Genomic DNA, 16678 nt, shown 5'->3' with positions numbered 1-16678 from the left:
GGCCAATCAGGGTTGGCCCATTTCCTCCCAGCCAATCCTCCGTCACCCCCGCCTTCCACCCAACCTACCCCGCCCATCAGCCCCCAGGTCCCCAACACCTCCCCTGCATCCCCAGCGGTTCTGGGGAAGCTTCGTGACGCCACAGGTCCCGCCCCCAGCTCCGGCCACGGGCGAATGCGTGCTGACGTCATGCTGCGTGAGGGCCGGTGCGGAATCGCTCCTTCAACTCCGCGGGGCAGGAGGAGTTAGTTAGCAAAAGAGCCGAGGCTGGGCGCGCGACCTTCGTCCTTCTGCCCCTGGCCGCACGCTTTGCGCACATCTTTTTTCTGCATGGTGGATATTATTTTTCATTATCCTTTTCTGGGTACTATGGGGGATCATTCCAAGAGTAAGTCTTCCAGTGTGTGTGTGCGTTGTATGTGTGTGTGCTTAATATGCAATATTTCTAATGCAGAAGAATGTTTAGTGGATTCTACAAGTGGCTTATATTTGACAGGACACTGGGAGAGAAAAAAAAGAAAACGAATGCATTTTCCTGCAGGACCGCTTATCCGTTGGAATCCTGTTGTTTTAGTTTATAATTAAACACTCTTTCTCAAGCCTGCTAGGCTGACCTCAGGCTGTGAAATCTGCTTCTGTTTTGCGCTAAGGCAATAGGTTTGATTTAGGGATGTGGGTTTTTTTTGTTTGTTTGCTTGCTTGCTTGTCTTTCGGCCTTTCAAATAAGGAAGATTTCTCTAGCTTGTTCTGGGATATTTAAACTAAGAAATGTCAAAGAGGATGAACGGAGACTCCGCCGAAAGCTGAAGTGTCTGTGTTGGGATAGGAGGGAGTCGCTGTGAGAGGGAGTGTGCGGACGGCAATGCCGGAACATCAGCGTCCAGTATTGATAGTGTGGCGTCCGCAGGGTTTAAATGTCTATTGACTCTTTCTTCTCACTGACTTGTTAGATTTTAGTTACAAGATATATCGATAAAACGCCTGTGTCCAAGTGAATGTAATAGAGAAAAAAATCGGGGAGTGGGGTGGGGGGAGACAGAAAGCCTTCGCAAATTCAGAAGATTTTGTTTTTTCGTTTCCAATTGTCTGGACCTTTGGAAAGCCCATTTCCTTTTTCTTGCGGTCGCAATTCCTGAAAGAGAGCGAGAGCGCCAGCGGGTTGGGTTGGGGCTGGAGCGGCCTCGGCCGGGGTCCGGGCAGCCAGGCCTGACGCGGGCCCCGCGCCCTTCCCCGGCAGAGAAGCCCGGGACGGCCATGTGCGTGGGCTGCGGGAGTCAAATCCACGACCAGTTTATCCTGCGGGTGTCGCCCGACCTCGAGTGGCACGCCGCCTGCCTCAAGTGCGCCGAGTGCAGCCAGTACCTGGACGAGACGTGCACGTGCTTCGTGAGAGACGGGAAGACCTACTGCAAGCGGGACTACGTCAGGTGAGGCCCGCGAGAGCCCGGGCTGCGCCACCGCCCGCTGGGGCCGGGGCTCGAGGATGGCGGGCCGCCCGCGCGCCCCGGCGCGGGGAGAACGCGGCCCCCACCCCGAACGCGTGCCGCCGCGCACCTCCTGGCCTGGGAACCCCCCGAGGGCTGGTCCCCGCAGCCTCCCTCTGGGCCACAAGGCGTCCTGGGCGCGCGTGCCCGGGGTGAGTAGCAGCCCGGCAGGCGAGGCCGGCCGCAGGCCCCGTGCTGACACCGCCCGTGCCTTGGGCCCGCAGGCTCTTCGGCATCAAGTGCGCCAAGTGTCAGGTGGGCTTCAGCAGCAGCGATCTGGTGATGCGGGCGCGGGACAGCGTGTACCACATCGAGTGTTTCCGCTGTTCCGTGTGCAGCCGCCAGCTGCTGCCCGGCGACGAGTTCTCGCTGCGGGAGCACGAGCTGCTCTGCCGCGCCGACCACGGCCTCCTGCTCGAGCGCGCCGCGGCCGGCAGCCCGCGCAGCCCCGGCCCGCTCCCTGGCGCCCGCGGCCTGCATCTGCCAGGTAAGCCGCTTGCGCCCGGTACTGTGCCGCCGGCTCGGGAGTGAGTTCATGTGTGTGTGTTCGTAGCGGGGGTGGTTGTGATCGGACGAAAAGTTGTCACTTGGGTGTATTTCCGTTTGCCTGCAGTGTGGGGTTTTCTGGGTGAGTGCAGAACCCTGTGTTAGGAACGCGGCTGAGTGTGTGTTCGTGTGACGGGGAAAAATTGCGTGTGGGTAAACTGAGCCGGGATTGTGTGTATGAGTGTGCAGAATAGTGGGGAATTGTGTTCTCCGTGATCAGGAATATGTGGAACACAGTAGTAGGAGCAGGAAGGTGAATGACCAGGGGGAATCTGAAGTGGTGACTTTGTCTATGGAACTTGTACTCGGAATTTCAAGCAGTATGTGTGTTGTCAGAGAGAAAAGATAGGTTTGCCTGGGGGTATGTGTGTAAGGAATACAGTTCCCAGCCTAGAGGTGGGTTCAGCCAGCCAGAAGCCCACCCGTAAAGACAGCTTTGAAGGCTAACCACTCAACAAAGAGCTAGTGTCTGCATTTGTCTTTTGAGGCCGTTTGATGAACAACTTAGCCGAACGTTTCTCAGTGGGGAAGGAGTGGACGTACAGTGGACTCAGGGATCATACACCTCGGGGGATGCTCTGGGTCCTAATCAGGAGATGCCCAGAGCTGGGTTCTAAGTGTGTGGTTACCGGGTAGGAACAGTGACTCTGGCTGAGCAGTTACCAGCAAGTAGCCACGGACCTGAAGCACCAATCTCTAGACCAGGCTGAGCCTCTGGGTGCTGTGTGCTTGACGTGCTCCCACTTCCTCTGGTCCTCCCTTTATTCCCGTATAGAATGAGAAAATTGGGCTAGATGGGCTATTTGTAAATATTTATCCAGATCTAGATATGCCCGGAAGGGGATATAAGTTGAAACAGTGACACTTGTATCCAAACCTGGTTCAGATGGGAGTGCGAAACAGGATGAAGCCAGTGTTGAGTGCACCCTGGTCTCGGGTGTCGGAGGGGCTCCCTTTTGTTTGCTGTGGGTTGCGGGCCGCGGGAATCCGGCCCTAAATACCCGATTCTACTTAACCTGGGGTTGAGAGAACCCAAGGCCGAGAGAGGAAAGTGCTAGCGGCTGCGCGCGGGCCGGGAGGGCGGCCGCTGGGCCAGGGAACCTGGAGCCTTGAGGGAGGAGACCCAGCGGGCCGAGGCCCGAGGGCTGGCAGAAAGGAACTGTTCCAGGCCCTGGAGGCCCACTCGCGCCCTAGGGCAGGTCTTCGCGACACACGGCCAGGCCCTGTCCGAGAGGCCTCTGAATCAGGGAGAAGGGCTCTTGGGGGCCACCCGGGAGCGGGAGACAAGCCCCCCAATTCCGAGGCAGCGCGGCGCTTGGGGTCCGCGTGGGTCCCCTTCCCCCTTCCCCCTCCAGAGTCCCGGGCGTGCCTCCTTCCTCTTCCTCTGAAACTCCGATTTCTTCCGGAGGGCTTCCCTCGTCCCGCGGAACCCACGCGGGCATTCCTAGGGTCTGGTAAGTGGAGGAAGCACAGAGGGGGTCGGCCACTCCCGTCCCGCACAGGCCTAGCTCGGAACTCCCACGCCCCGCTTGCGCGCTGGCGAGATCGCTGCGGGGAGCCCTGTGGAGGAACCAGGGAACGGACGAAAATGCACACCTTTTTCCGGGTAGGGCGAACAGACGGAAAGGGAGACAAGACGAACAATAAAACGAAATAAACGGAATAAAAGAGAAACGAAATCGGGCCCCGGAGGACTCGGCCGCCGCGGGGCGGGGCGCAGGGAGAGTGAGTGGCGGCCGCTCTCTCATCTCTTGCTCCCTTGCAGACCCGGGATCGGGCCGGCAGCCCTCGCTGCGCCCGCACGTGCACAAACAGACCGAGAAGACAACCCGCGTGCGGACCGTGCTCAACGAGAAGCAGCTGCACACTCTGCGGACGTGCTACGCCGCCAACCCGCGGCCCGACGCGCTCATGAAGGAGCAGCTGGTGGAGATGACCGGCCTGAGCCCGCGGGTCATCCGCGTCTGGTTCCAGAACAAGCGGTGCAAGGACAAGAAGAAATCCATCCTCATGAAGCAGCTGCAGCAGCAGCAGCACAATGACAAGACGGTGAGAGACTGGGAGCTGGAGGATCGGATCGGGTGGAGCCTCGGGTTCGCGCTGCGGCATCTGCGTGCCCATTTCTGGGCCGGCTCTCGGGAGATCCAGGGGGAGCTGGACTCTCCAACAGCGTGTGTTGGTGCTTTCAGAGCAAGGCTTACCTTGGGGTTGAAGGCTTCTTAATTATTGTATTCGAGGTCAGGTCTTCCTCAGTTCCAGCGGCACACCAGAATTGGGGTCTGGGGCGTAGTTCGGAGTTCAAGGTGGCATGTTTGCCAGAGCCAGCAAGTCAGGGCGGGTTGTGTCCTTCTCTCAGCATGACTCGGTTTGAACACTTTTCCTCTGCAAACCTGGAGAGGGATGGGAACGCAGGCCTCGCGTTCGTTCCCTTGCCATGTTGGCTTCCAGCACTGAGGCTGGCCTATGGTGGCTGTTTTTGGGCCCGAGGAATTTGCACTGGAGAAGGCGGGCTCACTCGGCTGCGGACAAGTGTATGCCTCCCCTAAACCGTTTCAGGCTCCAAATCACGTGCCAGTGCCTGGGGCCCCAGTCTCAAAGATGGCGGGAAACACAAGCCCTCATTCGAGCGTCTTCCACCCTCTCTTCTGCTTGTCCCGCAGAGCCTGCAGGGACTGACCGGGACGCCCCTGGTGGCGGGCAGCCCCATCCGCCACGAGAGCGCCGTGCAGGGCAGTGCAGTCGAGGTGCAGACGTACCAGCCGCCATGGAAAGCGCTCAGCGAGTTCGCCCTCCAGAGTGACCTGGACCAACCCGCCTTCCAGCAGCTGGTGAGGCCCTGCTCTACCCGCCCGGAACTCAGGACTCCGGGGGAGGTGGGGTGGATTTAGCCACTTTGCCAAGGTGGGAAGGGGTGGGGGGTTCTCAGGGGATGAGGGGCTGGGGGGGTGGTTGGGGGGAGGTGGGTAGCTGCAACCGCACCGGCTCATTAATTCGCTCTAAACCAGGTCTCCCTGGATTAAAGCGCTCGCAGGGGAGGTCGAGGGATTACCCAACCCGCAGCCCCGCCCTAATACCCCTGCGTGCGCTTGGGGACCTGGCCGACTTATCCAAGGGCCTGCTCCCAGCCGGTGGCTTGTCCCCAAGGGACACCTTTGGGAGTAGGTGGCCCGGGAAAACCAGCTCGGGCGCTTCTTCACCCGCTCCTTCCCGGTGTTTCCGCTGCCCCAGGTCTCCTTCTCTGAGTCTGGCTCCCTAGGCAACTCCTCCGGCAGCGACGTGACCTCCCTGTCCTCGCAGCTCCCGGACACCCCCAACAGCATGGTGCCGAGTCCCGTGGAAACGTGAGGGGGACCCTTCCCCGCCAGCCCGCGGACCTCGCATGCTCCCTGCATGAGACTTACCCATGCTCAGGCCATTCCAGCTCCGAAAACTCTCTCGCCTTTGTAATTATTATTATTGCTATTTAAAGAGAGAGGACTGAGAGAAGCGGTCGGGATAGCCAAAAGCGCCGGGACGCAACCTGCTTTCACCAGACTGGAAAACCCTGCTCCGAGGACTTTTCTTTTTACAAAACCAGAATTTGGGTTTACTAACCTTAGCTCTGCCATCTCTTCTCCCTCGCTCGGCGTGGCCGCCGCCGCTCTATTTCCGCGCCCCCCGGCCCACGTACCCACTTGTGCGTGGAGAACGCGCAGGTCAGGTCCCGCGCCGGCCCAGCCCTGAGCTCGCCCGCGCGGATGCGGGCACCTGCCGCCACCCGGCCCCGCGCTCCCAGGTGGCCTTGCCCCGCCTCTAGCGGGGAAGAGGACGGGGCAATCCAAAGGAACAGGCACTCAATCCCCCAAAGCGCATGATTGCCGGAAAAAAGTAGAAACGAGACTTCCCTTGAAAATGTTTTAAATTATCGGTCGACGGAGGACAGAGTGTGTGAGCCTTTGCCGAACAAAACGTAAGTTATTGTTATTTATTGTGAGGACAGCCAGTTCATAGTGGGACGAATATTTTGATCTTAATAAAAAAAGATAATAACCCGATCGATGCTGCTCCTGTGTGCTGTTGGTGCAGCGGGAGGGCTGGACGAAGGCAGGTTGGGGTTGGGGCTTGTTGCAACGAAAATGAGGCTCAGCGCAGGGCCCACCGCTGGTGCCCGCGCCTCTCGCGCCACTGGCCCGGCGTGCTCCCGCGCCAACAGGGGCGGGCCCGGCGGGGATTGGGCGCCGCGCGGGGGGCGGGGCTGGGTCCCTGTGCTCCGTGCGCCCCGTGCGGCCCAGCGAGGCCCAGCGAAGCGTTTGAGCGCCCAGGACCTGCCGGAAGCCTGCGCGCTCCCTGTTGGCTTCCCACTCGGCGTTTCGCGGCAGAAGCCCGCGGGGCGGTGGGGTGACCCCATTTGGGCGGGGAAACCTGCGATGTTCCGATGGCGGCCGTTTGGCTGGCTAGGGCCAGCGTTTCCGTCTCAACCTGGCCTCAGCTCCTGCAGCCGGACCCAGCCTGGCGTCCCTCAAGGCCCCCTCGACCCTCGCTCCATTTTCGGCCGGGGGCACTCGGGCCCCCCCTGCGTTTCTTTTCCCGCCGGTCTGGAAGCCCGAACCCCCACCCCCGGGCGCCTCGCCCGCCTGCCACCCGGGCCCTGCCGCCGAGCAGCGAGGCCAGCCCGCGCGCCCCGGGGCGAACAGGGGGGCCTTGACGGCTCGTCCTCGGCGCTGTCCCCAGAGTGGATGCGCGACGTGATCAATCCCGCTGCATTTATTAATTCCCCCGTCTAGACAGAGGAGAAGGCCGCGCGGCGGCTCCTTATCTGCATTTGGCATCACCTGCAAGCGATACACTGAAGGAGCCACAACAAGCCCCCGCTAGGATCGAGGCTGCCAGGGAAAATAAGTCCACCCAGAACCAGTCTGGCGTGTCCTTGGTTTATTTTCTTTCCAGACCCGAAATGCAGGGGGCGGGGGATGGCCCGGGTGGGAGGGAGCTGGGAATGGCCCCTGGATATGCCGTGCCCAGGTCACTTGGTGTGACATTTCAAACCCCTGTGACTTGTTTTCTTGAAAACTGGCTTTAGTGATCGCAGGAAATAACCAAGAGATACTGAATCTCCAGCAGGCCCCCGGGCAAGGACAAAAAACCGGGAGGCTCAGGTTTTACCCTTCACAAATATTTAACCCTTTGGCAGCCTGGGGTAATTCTTTTCCCAGACCAGTTCTCTTTTTGTGGACTCAGAAAGCTGCCAGCCTGCCAGTGATTCCACTACTCTTGCACAATCTCTGGCATTGGGTTTCCTTGTCCCTCCAAGTTAAAAGACCCTCAAGTAGCTCCTTCTTTGTCCAGGAATTGTTTTGAAAGAGGGCATTGCCCTTACTGAGTAGGGGATAGTTGCAATCTTAGCTCAGGTAGCTCCTGGTAAGGAAAAATGTGTCTGAGGTGGCATCTGTGGTCGCTGGATAGAGGAATCGATGCTTTCTGTTGAAAAGCCATGGGCTGATTGGATGGCCAGAGGCTGCTGTAGGTGTTTCAGCTGAACTGATGGCAGAATTCCATCAGCGGGTTTCTCCCCTTCCCCCCCGCCCCCCATTAGAGATGGGAGGCTGGAAGACTGGCTGGCAATTGAGGAGGTGGGAAGATCGGGCCACATTTATATTTTACTTCCTGAAAGTCAAGGTGATGCTAGCACAAAAATTAAAGAGAATCTTCCCCTTCTTCAGAATTTAGGAAATGGTGCTGCAGACTTAGAGATAAGGGAAGAGATATGTAGGGTTAATGAGGACCAGCTTTACTCTCAAGCGCCCAGAAAGTGTTTTAATAATCAGGGTTAGATTCTTTGAGGGTTCATTCCCTTAACTTAGATCATGCCCTCCCAAACAGAACTATAGATATTTCCCTTTACCTTCTGGCTGGCCATTGGATTAGGGGGCTAAACTTCCAAAAAATCTTACTTTTGAAAACTTTTGATTTATCCAGAATATTGGGTTTTGTCATTTTTCAAAAGGAGATAACAGGTTCTTGAATTTTAAAAGTGTCATTAAGGGTTGTTGTTAATTAGCTCTGAATTTTTGCTTTGAACACACTGCAGTATTTTAATGCTACAAATGGAAACATCTGCCTATCTAATTACAGTCACCTCTTCCCTTGCCATCCATAGATCAAAAATCTAATTCCTCTTTTTGATATTTATATGAGTGTGTCTGGTTTTGAATATTGGGAAAGTATCCAGATCACGGTGGTTACTGTGTATTAGGATACCTGTATCTATGTGTATTGCTGTATAAGACATCACAAGCTCTCCTGTAGTTTGTTGCTAGCCACCCAAAGGGGCGCATCGTTTTCCTTGTGGGTTTCCAAGGAAAGGGTTTGACTCTGAAGCCTTATTACAGTGGTCCCTGGTGAGGTGTCAGATCTATGGTTGGTTAGTTACATTAATAAATATCAGTTTTACTGGTTCCCAGGTCATCTTTAAACATCTTCTGTAATACAGTAGGGATTTCCTTGTAAATTAAACTACCTGTAACAATTACAAGTGTTGTATTTTATGCTTACTGAGCTTTTAAAGTGAGATACCCAGCTGTGTAGTTAAAAAAGTCAGTTCAATCAAAGAGGCCATAGAGGGGAAATGGGAGTAAGTTATTTAACTAGATTCACCTTAGAATAAGATTTTCTCAGTGGATTTATCTAATAATTTGGATAGCTCTATGTAATTGAGGCAGAAAGGGATTCCCAGAGATGGAAAAGTTTATGGCTATTACACCACAAAATTTAATACATATTGAAAGGCTGCACAATTCTGGGAAATTCAGAGTCCCTGTGGCAGTATTCCCAACGAACTTTAATTTTTAATGGGTTGTGGAACAGAAATCAGCCTTTCAGTTTTGAATATGAAATAGCTTAAAGCTTAGCTTTGTCAGAGCTGCAAATACTGGGTTTAAATGAGACGTTGTCTAAGATTGTTCTCTAAAAAATGTGAGATTCTGCCGCTGCTGTCTGGGGGAGGACATAAATTGCCACACATTTAGTTAGCTGTCTTTTCCCATACAAGTATTCACCAAAGAGAGCAAGAGAATTAGTTGACTAGCAGCATGCTGGAGAGGGGAAACAATGAATGAATAATAAACGATTTGCAGAGGAGTTCCCAATGGACTTGTGATAAAAGCAGGAAATTCAGAGAGTTTATTAAGCTGATGTAGGGAAGATTAGAGGCTTTTAAATATGGGTCTGATTGATGTAAAGGTAAACTTTCTTCAAGATACTGGGATTCAGTGCAATAACGAGGATTGTGTGACCAATTACAGACTAGCACCTTGTTGATGGAGACTGTGCATGGAAGATGCAGATAAATGGAGCTAGGCTGAGAGCAGTAATGGGAGCGAAAAAGGGCACAGAGAAATACTCCATTGGGATCCAGATGTGGAGTGGTGTAGGGGGAGTGGTTCAATTTATAAAGCAAGTTTGGCGCCCGGCAGAAACCATGCCAGAAAGGCTGGAGTGCTAGGTGAGGCCATCTTTTGGATCGGGGCACCGCCTGGTCCATAAGGTCAAGGGCTCGTGAGAGAGTGGGTCAGGGGGTGAGCGGAGGGGCAGGAGTTCAGGAAGGCTGAGCGATTCCTCAGTGGGAAACAGGATATCCAAGGCGGTGGTTTCAGTGTGGAAAGCAGGAGACCCCAGTGTTCGTTCGGGGCGTGGGAGCAGGGAGAGGGAAGTGGAAGAAGAGGGATGGTGAGGAGTAATCCCTTCCCAGATTATTGAGACCCAAGAATTCAGAAAGCTTGGCAAGGAGCTCTGGAAAAAATGGCCCACGTGCTTTTCTTCCTGGGGAAGGAAGGAAAGATGGTAGAAGAGGCGAGGTCCGGACTAGATTCAGGGTTCGGGGGTCACAGCGCCTCCAGTTGCCTGTAGGGAGGGAGAGGCTCCGGAACTCGGCAGAAAGCGGCATCCTGCTGGGCGTCCGGTGTGACGAGCCTTGTAGAGCTCCGGGAAAGCGAGCTGCCGCCTAGAGCGGGAAATTCGGTTGGGCAGCGGCGTTGGGCCTTCAAATGTCGCTGCCGCCGGACCTCGGGCGGCTTTTACCTATTTGGCTCAAATTCTGGGCTCTAAAGCCCGGGCGAAATTGTTACTTTTGCTCCGACTGGGCCCTGTCGCATCGTCAGGTTTACAGGCTGGACCCAGCAGAGGCTTTTCTCTTCGGCCCAGCGGGTCCACCTGTGGTCCCTGAACCTCGGGAGACCCGGGACGTGGCCCCCGCTCCAGGAGAAAGCCAGTTGGTGGCACTTGTCTCCGCAAATTGGAACAAGATGTGCCTGCGCTCACCTGCGCGCGGTGTTCTCCCCGCCCCGGGAGAGTTTAGTAGTAAAACCCAGGGGAGTTAGAGCTTAAATCACTCTGGCCCTGCGGAGCGCACAATAAAGGAGGGAACTTGAGACCTACAGAAACCGCGCGGGTCGGGAGTCACAGGAGCCGCCAGGCCCGATCCTCGCAGGCTCCCCAGCCGGGTGGAGCCGGGGTTTGTCTCAAACAAACCCTCTCCCCTCCCGGACGAGGGGGCCAAATGAGACCATTCAATTAAATGTTTAATTGCGAATTCTGGTATGGTTTCTGGAAGGTTAATCACAGCTGTCTCAATTATTTATGGCTTTTTGGCAAATTTCCGACTAGATAAGAAGTATATTCTATTGTGAAGCGTCTTGCAGGAAATCTGATAAATATTTGATTATTCCTTTCAGCTACAAGGATTCTGCGTCCACGCCCCAAGAAAGACCCGCGGGGCAAGCGGGATTTGGGAACTCCTCCCTTGGTTGGGGCGCCCCGGGCGACGGCGGGTCGCGCAAGGAGCCGGCCGCCGACACCTGGCTCCCGGGCCCTCGGGCAGCGGAGAAGCCCGGGCCGCCGTCCTGGAGGAGGGCGCGGGCGCCAGGGCCCAGCCCCTCGGCCTCCCGGGGTCGCGGCGCTCAGCCCGCCGGCGGCTCGAGGTGTTTCTGAGCGCGCCTTGGCGAGGGTCCGGGGTCCTGGGTCCGGCGCCCCGGGCCGAGTCGCCGCCGAGCCCTGGGAGCAGCCTCCGCCGAGGCGGCAGGGACTTCCCGAGAGTCGGTCCCACTGGCCTCGGAGCCGCCGTCCCCGCCCCGAGCCCAGCCGGGCTTCGGCCCCGCAGCCCGACCGCGCGGAAGACGCCGGGTCCCGGGCGGCGGAAGTACAGAGCGCACAGGGATGCGTTCGCTTTTTCTCTTTTTTTTCCGTTTGAAATTGGATCTCTTTATTTTCTATTTGCAAAGGAGTAAAAACAGCATATACAAAACTCGGCAGCCTTGTGAGGCTCCAAAACAAGTGTCCTGAACATTAGGTAGCTAAGTTTGCTTTCAACAATCCGATGAAACTTCTGTATTTTCCAGTCCCCTCCGCCCCCAGTCTTGAATCTGATACGTATTAAAACCATTTTTTTCCCCCGACCAGATCTTTTTTCTTGGTAATGTTTGATCCTTATCTGACAGAAATTATTACCAATGTCACTCAGTGACCGGCTTAGCACTGACCGTTGGCTTAAGGTGGAGAAACGATGAGAACAAGATATGAAAAGGTCAACATCTCCTGGCAGACACTCCTCCCGTTCAGCTGTGAGGCGTGCACAGGAGTTGAAAATTTAAATTCAGAGCCCTTGTGACCGTCTGTTTTATTTTTACTTCGGTTTTCATTGCAGTTATTTGAGAAAATACTTTAGGGTGATTCACTATGGTTGATCTTTTTGGATCCCTAATTTTTATTCTGGAGAATTTCAGTTCAGCGATGCTATTTCTATAGGAGACTCTCAGTATTGGCCGCTAGGAAACTTTAAGCAGACCAACGAATATAATGCTTTAAATTCATTTCAAATAGCCCCCAAAACATATTATGTAATTAGAATGTAAAACTGTTATATAAACATCTTTCACTCAAACCTATAAAAGGGAAATTTAGAGCAGGTGAACTTTTAGTAAGTCTTTAATTAAGATACTTCCGGAGTTGGAATTAACGTTTTTCTTTCAAATTTGTATTGCTTTAACAAGAAAAGTCATCATTGCAAACAGAATAAGTTATTTTATTACAAGAACAAAACAGACTTGCTAATTTTATGTCTAATTTTACCCACATTACAAATGCAAAGAATATATTATCATAGGATGTAAGTTACCAGACTCCAAAATATTGTGCATAAATGAAATAAACTCCACTTGCAGAATTAGAAAGAACATTAAAGTATCTACAGTCTTTATAAATAGTGCAAAGTATATACCATATCTACAGAGTATAAACATGTGAAAATGAACTTCTTAAGGAACAGTTAGAATGTTTGATCAATTTAAAATATTAATGAGGGTACTCAAATATACAACCAACCAAAACATTTATTTTTTCTCTTTTTTTAAGAAAAACTGTCGAGCTTCTTCCCAGGCCTGCTGAGGAAATCTGTTAGCCAGCTCAAGATAGTCTTGGGAACCAAGACCTTTTCCTGAGAGAGGAAAAAAAAGAAGAGTAAAATTAAAAAGAGTTAAATTCTTCAAAATTTAAGAAATGAAAATTATTTTGATATCTGAGTACAAAATGGAGACATACTCTTCAAATAAATCATGATGCAAATTTAAGTAAAGGTAACTGATCTATATCTATCTATAGTATAAAATATATAATAATATATTTTCATCACAATCTATTTCATGCTTCTAACCTATTCAGACATTAACCCCTATGTAAAACATTATGAAAAACATTGGTTTTGGACTCTGGAGTAAGAAAATAAGTAAATAAGTATGGTAAACAAAATAAAGTGACAGTCATGTATTCCATCCTTAAGTTAGCCTTGAAAGGCTAAATCTGTATGTAAACTTTACATTTGTTTTCTAAAATAGTCTATTTAATCTAAAACATGATTTTAGTTTAAACATAACTTTAAAAATGCTCAGATCTGGCATTCAGTCACCTAACAAAGCAGAGGGAACTATCAGGAGCTTTACTGGCTATTGAAACAAACGATCTCATGGCCGGCCAGTCGTCTAGCAGCGAGTATTTGAAAAACAGAATTCTTCCTCAGCAATAAGAATGTGGTGCTGCCAGGAGCTGCTTTACACTTAGAACTTAGAGGTTCACCTGGGCAATGAACTCAACATCTTGAAACATCGTGAAACATTTTTGGGGGATTTAATCTAAGCAAAAGGGGAACAGATGTCCAAGGTGCAAACTGGCAACTGAGTGTGGCACCATCATTTTTTAAAATCAAGTAAGCATATTATGAGCTGTCACCAGTAGAGTGATGACTTTTTCTAAGCAAAGCAGAGAACAGTTCCCTATTTGTTGTTTTGTGGATTAACACATAGTAAATCCACATTGGGGAAAGCATGAAGGTCAGAGAAGATGGTCCCTTGGAAAAGGAAAGAAGGTTGAAACCAAGCAGACAGAGTCAGCCCCTGGGACTTCGCCTGCCAGATAGGCAGCAAATTGTGACTCATCCTTATGTCAGGAGAAAGAGGAAGATAAAAGAATGTCTATACTTCTTACTCGCAAAAAAAATTGCTGTACAGTTAAAAATAAATACATTAGAAGATTTTTCTAGGCATTTTCATAAATTCAAAATTTAAAACATTGTTTTGTAAGGTATAGTAACAAATTATGCTGATTTCTCTCTAGCCTCCAACAGCTTAAAAAAAAAATGCTGTCACTGAGTCAAGGCAGAAGTGAACTTGCACACTAACGCAGGCTTAGACAAATGGTACCAACTATGATGTTGACTTGAATTTCTAAAAAGGGGCATAGCTTTCTGTTTACTTCTCTGAGTGCCTGAGCCAATAAAACATGACATTTTTTCATGATATTGTTACAGTTTTAGTTATATTATCTTTTATGTACTTTTCAACACCTGCCCACTATAAATAATGTGTGTGTGAGACAGACAGACAGACAGACAGACACACACACCCCAGAGTGACCTCCCCTTCTCCCAAGTAAGGGCTACTGAATGGGTGCCCCATAGGGTTTTGCTGGGAGTAGACCTCTGGCCACGTTAAAGACTATCAAACTAATGGAAGAATTGGGGAAAATCTGAATTAAGGTCTCATTAATCAGAGATGCTGTCACGAGAGCCAGGCAAAGAGCAACTTGTACTTCTCAATTACAGTGTGGGTAGGTCACAGTGTGGGTAGCTCATTTAAAATGCACTTTAAAATTCTACATCTCAGCTCTGATCACAGGACTCACCTCAGCAGGAATGCTATAGGGAAAAAAACTTTGTAAATCTTTTGGCCCCTGAACTGTGCTGTGCTCATCTGATGGCTTTTTCGTCATGTAGAACAATTTCACACTTTTATTTTCAATAAAAAGTTCAAGTACTTGAATTTAAGGGGATGTATGGGCTACTATCAATGACGATTTTATTCTGAACATGGAACCAAATGTATGTGATTTCAGCATTTATGTGATAATGTAGGCCAATATTAATGATCTGATTGTCTCTTGTATTGCAAAGTAGCTCTTTAGTAATTATTCGCCATTTATTATACCTTGCATGAGGTGAGTATAAATGACATAAAGATGTTTTGTGCTTTTCTTTTACTTCCATAGATTTCTCTGTATATTCTGATGTACTCATGCTTGATGACAAAATCAACTTCTTTATTCCCTGAAATATATTTGTTACCCGAATCTCAAATATTTTAGGTGATGTAATAAATTGATTTCTCAAACAGTTTCAGAGGGTTGAGTGAGAAATGTCCAGCTAACAAACACATGACACTTAATTTCAATAGAGACGTACCTTTGGGCTGATAAGACTGAGTATCTGCCTGACCTGGAGTCTGTGCAAAATCCTGTGTGAAACGAGAAAAGTGTTTTTTTAATACCAATGCTACGAACAGAGAATTTTGCTGAGCGTGGCTTTAAAAATGCTTCTGAATTCTGAGGCAACTATTTTTTTTTAACATCTTTATTGGAGTATGATTGCTTTACAGTGTTGTGTTAATTTCTGCTGTATAACAAAGTGAATCAGCTATTCGTATACATATATCCCCATATCCCCTCCCTCTTGCGTCTCCCTCCCACCCTCCCTATCCCATCCCTCTAGGTGGTCACAAAGCACCGAGCTGATCTCCCTGTGCTATGCAGCTGCTTCCCACTAGCTATCTATTTTACATTTGGTAGTGTATATATGTCAATGCTACTCTCTCACTTCGTCCCAGCTTACCCTTCCCCCTCCCTGTGTCCTCAAGTCCATTCTCTATGTCTCCATCTTTATTCCTGTCCTGCCCCTAGGTTCATCAGAACCATTTTTTTTTTTTAGATTCCATATCTATGTGTTAGCATACGGTATTGTTTTTCTCTTTCTGACCTCCTTCACTCTGTATGACAGACTCTAGGTCCATCCACCTTACTACAAATAACTCATTTTCATTTCTTTTTATGGCTGAGTAATATTCCATTGTATATATGTGCCACATCTTCTTTACCCATTCATCTGTCGATGGACACTTAGGTTGGTTCCATGTCCTGGCTATTGTAAAGAGTGCTGCAATGAAGATTGTGGTACATGTCTCTTTTTGAATTATGGTTTTATCAGGGTATATGCCCAGTAGTGGGACTGCTGGGTCGTATGGTAGTTCTATTTTTAGTTTTTTAAGGAACCTCCATACTGTTCTCCATAGTGGCTGTATCAATTTACATTCTCACCAACAGTGTAAGAGGGTTCCCTTTTCTCCACACCCTGAGGCAACTATTTTTGCATGAATAGTTTGGAGCCCAAATATAAAAGCTGAAGAAACTGACATGTAATTCAGGTTCTCATATGTTTAAATCAAATAATGATGACTCAAATCTTGCTAAGTATCACCAGGGGCCAGGTTGTTGCCTCCTGTGGAAAGTACAACTTTGTTTTATATCTAACAAACTGAATTCTTTAGCCAAATACTGTCTTAAAATATTGACAGATTTTTAACATTTTAAAAAGCACAACTATAAAAGCCCTTACGTATTCTGCAGCTGTATCTTTTTTTCAATTGAAGTGTAATTGACATACAGTATCATATTAGTTCCAGGTGTGCATCATAGTGATTCTGTATTCATATACATTCCGAAACGGTCACCACGATATGTCTAGTTATCATCTGTCACCATACAAAGTTATTATATTATTGACTATATTTTCTATGCTGTACATTACGTTCCCATGACATTTATTTTATAGTTGCAAGTCTGTACCTCTTAATTCCCTTCACCTATTTTGCCCACCTCCCACCTCCCCATGCCTCTTTCCCAACCACCAGATTGTTCTCTGTATCTATGAGTCTGTTTCTGTTTTGTTATGTTTGCTTGTTTTTTATATTCCACATATAAGTGAAACCATATGGTAAAATTGCCTTTCTCTGTCTGACTTATTTCATGTAGCATAATACTCTTTAGGGCCATCCATTCTGCAGCTAAATCTTAAAGTCTAGTAATTTTACTCTTAGATGGAACATGAAAAATGTCATCTATAATATGTAAAGTTTCAGGAACCTAGGACAAACTACTAGCTCTTATTTTTAATATAATTTTCTAGTAACTGTTAATCATCTAACACAGGGGACCCTGAAGAACCATTTTATAAACTAAAATCCAATGTATTTTCATTCCCTTGAGCACAATTATTTATAGAAAAAAACCAAACTTGA

General features: G+C 49.7%; 2 protein-coding genes across 6 annotated transcripts in view; one reads left to right on the top strand and one right to left on the bottom strand.

Annotated features, from left to right (window-relative positions):
* The first annotated feature begins 330 nt into the window (after window positions 1–330).
* On the top strand, window positions 331–5375 carry ISL2 (ISL LIM homeobox 2). The gene is made up of 6 exons (XM_068537226.1): window positions 331–388; window positions 1238–1427; window positions 1709–1971; window positions 3796–4079; window positions 4691–4858; window positions 5259–5375. The coding sequence occupies exons 1-6, from the start codon at window positions 331–333 to the stop codon at window positions 5373–5375; spliced, it is 1080 nt and encodes a 359-aa protein (XP_068393327.1).
* Window positions 5376–12272: 6897 nt separating this feature from the next.
* The window catches only part of SCAPER (S-phase cyclin A associated protein in the ER), a 489933-nt gene continuing 485527 nt past the window's right edge, over window positions 12273–16678 (bottom strand). For all 5 annotated transcript variants that reach the window (XM_068556227.1, XM_068556251.1, XM_068556235.1 and 2 more), the window contains 2 exons: window positions 14791–14842; window positions 12273–12495 (listed from right to left, as the gene is read on the bottom strand). In XM_068556227.1, the coding sequence (XP_068412328.1) occupies window positions 12392–12495; window positions 14791–14842 (156 nt within the window). In that variant the 3' untranslated portion in view covers window positions 12273–12391. The remainder of the gene's footprint in view (window positions 12496–14790; window positions 14843–16678) is intronic.

This window comes from Eschrichtius robustus, chromosome 1, assembly GCF_028021215.1.
Source record: "Eschrichtius robustus isolate mEscRob2 chromosome 1, mEscRob2.pri, whole genome shotgun sequence".
Taxonomy (NCBI): Eukaryota; Metazoa; Chordata; class Mammalia; order Artiodactyla; family Eschrichtiidae; genus Eschrichtius; species Eschrichtius robustus.
The sequence above is the reverse complement of the archived record's forward strand: the minus strand, read 5'-3'. Positions and strand labels throughout refer to the sequence as shown.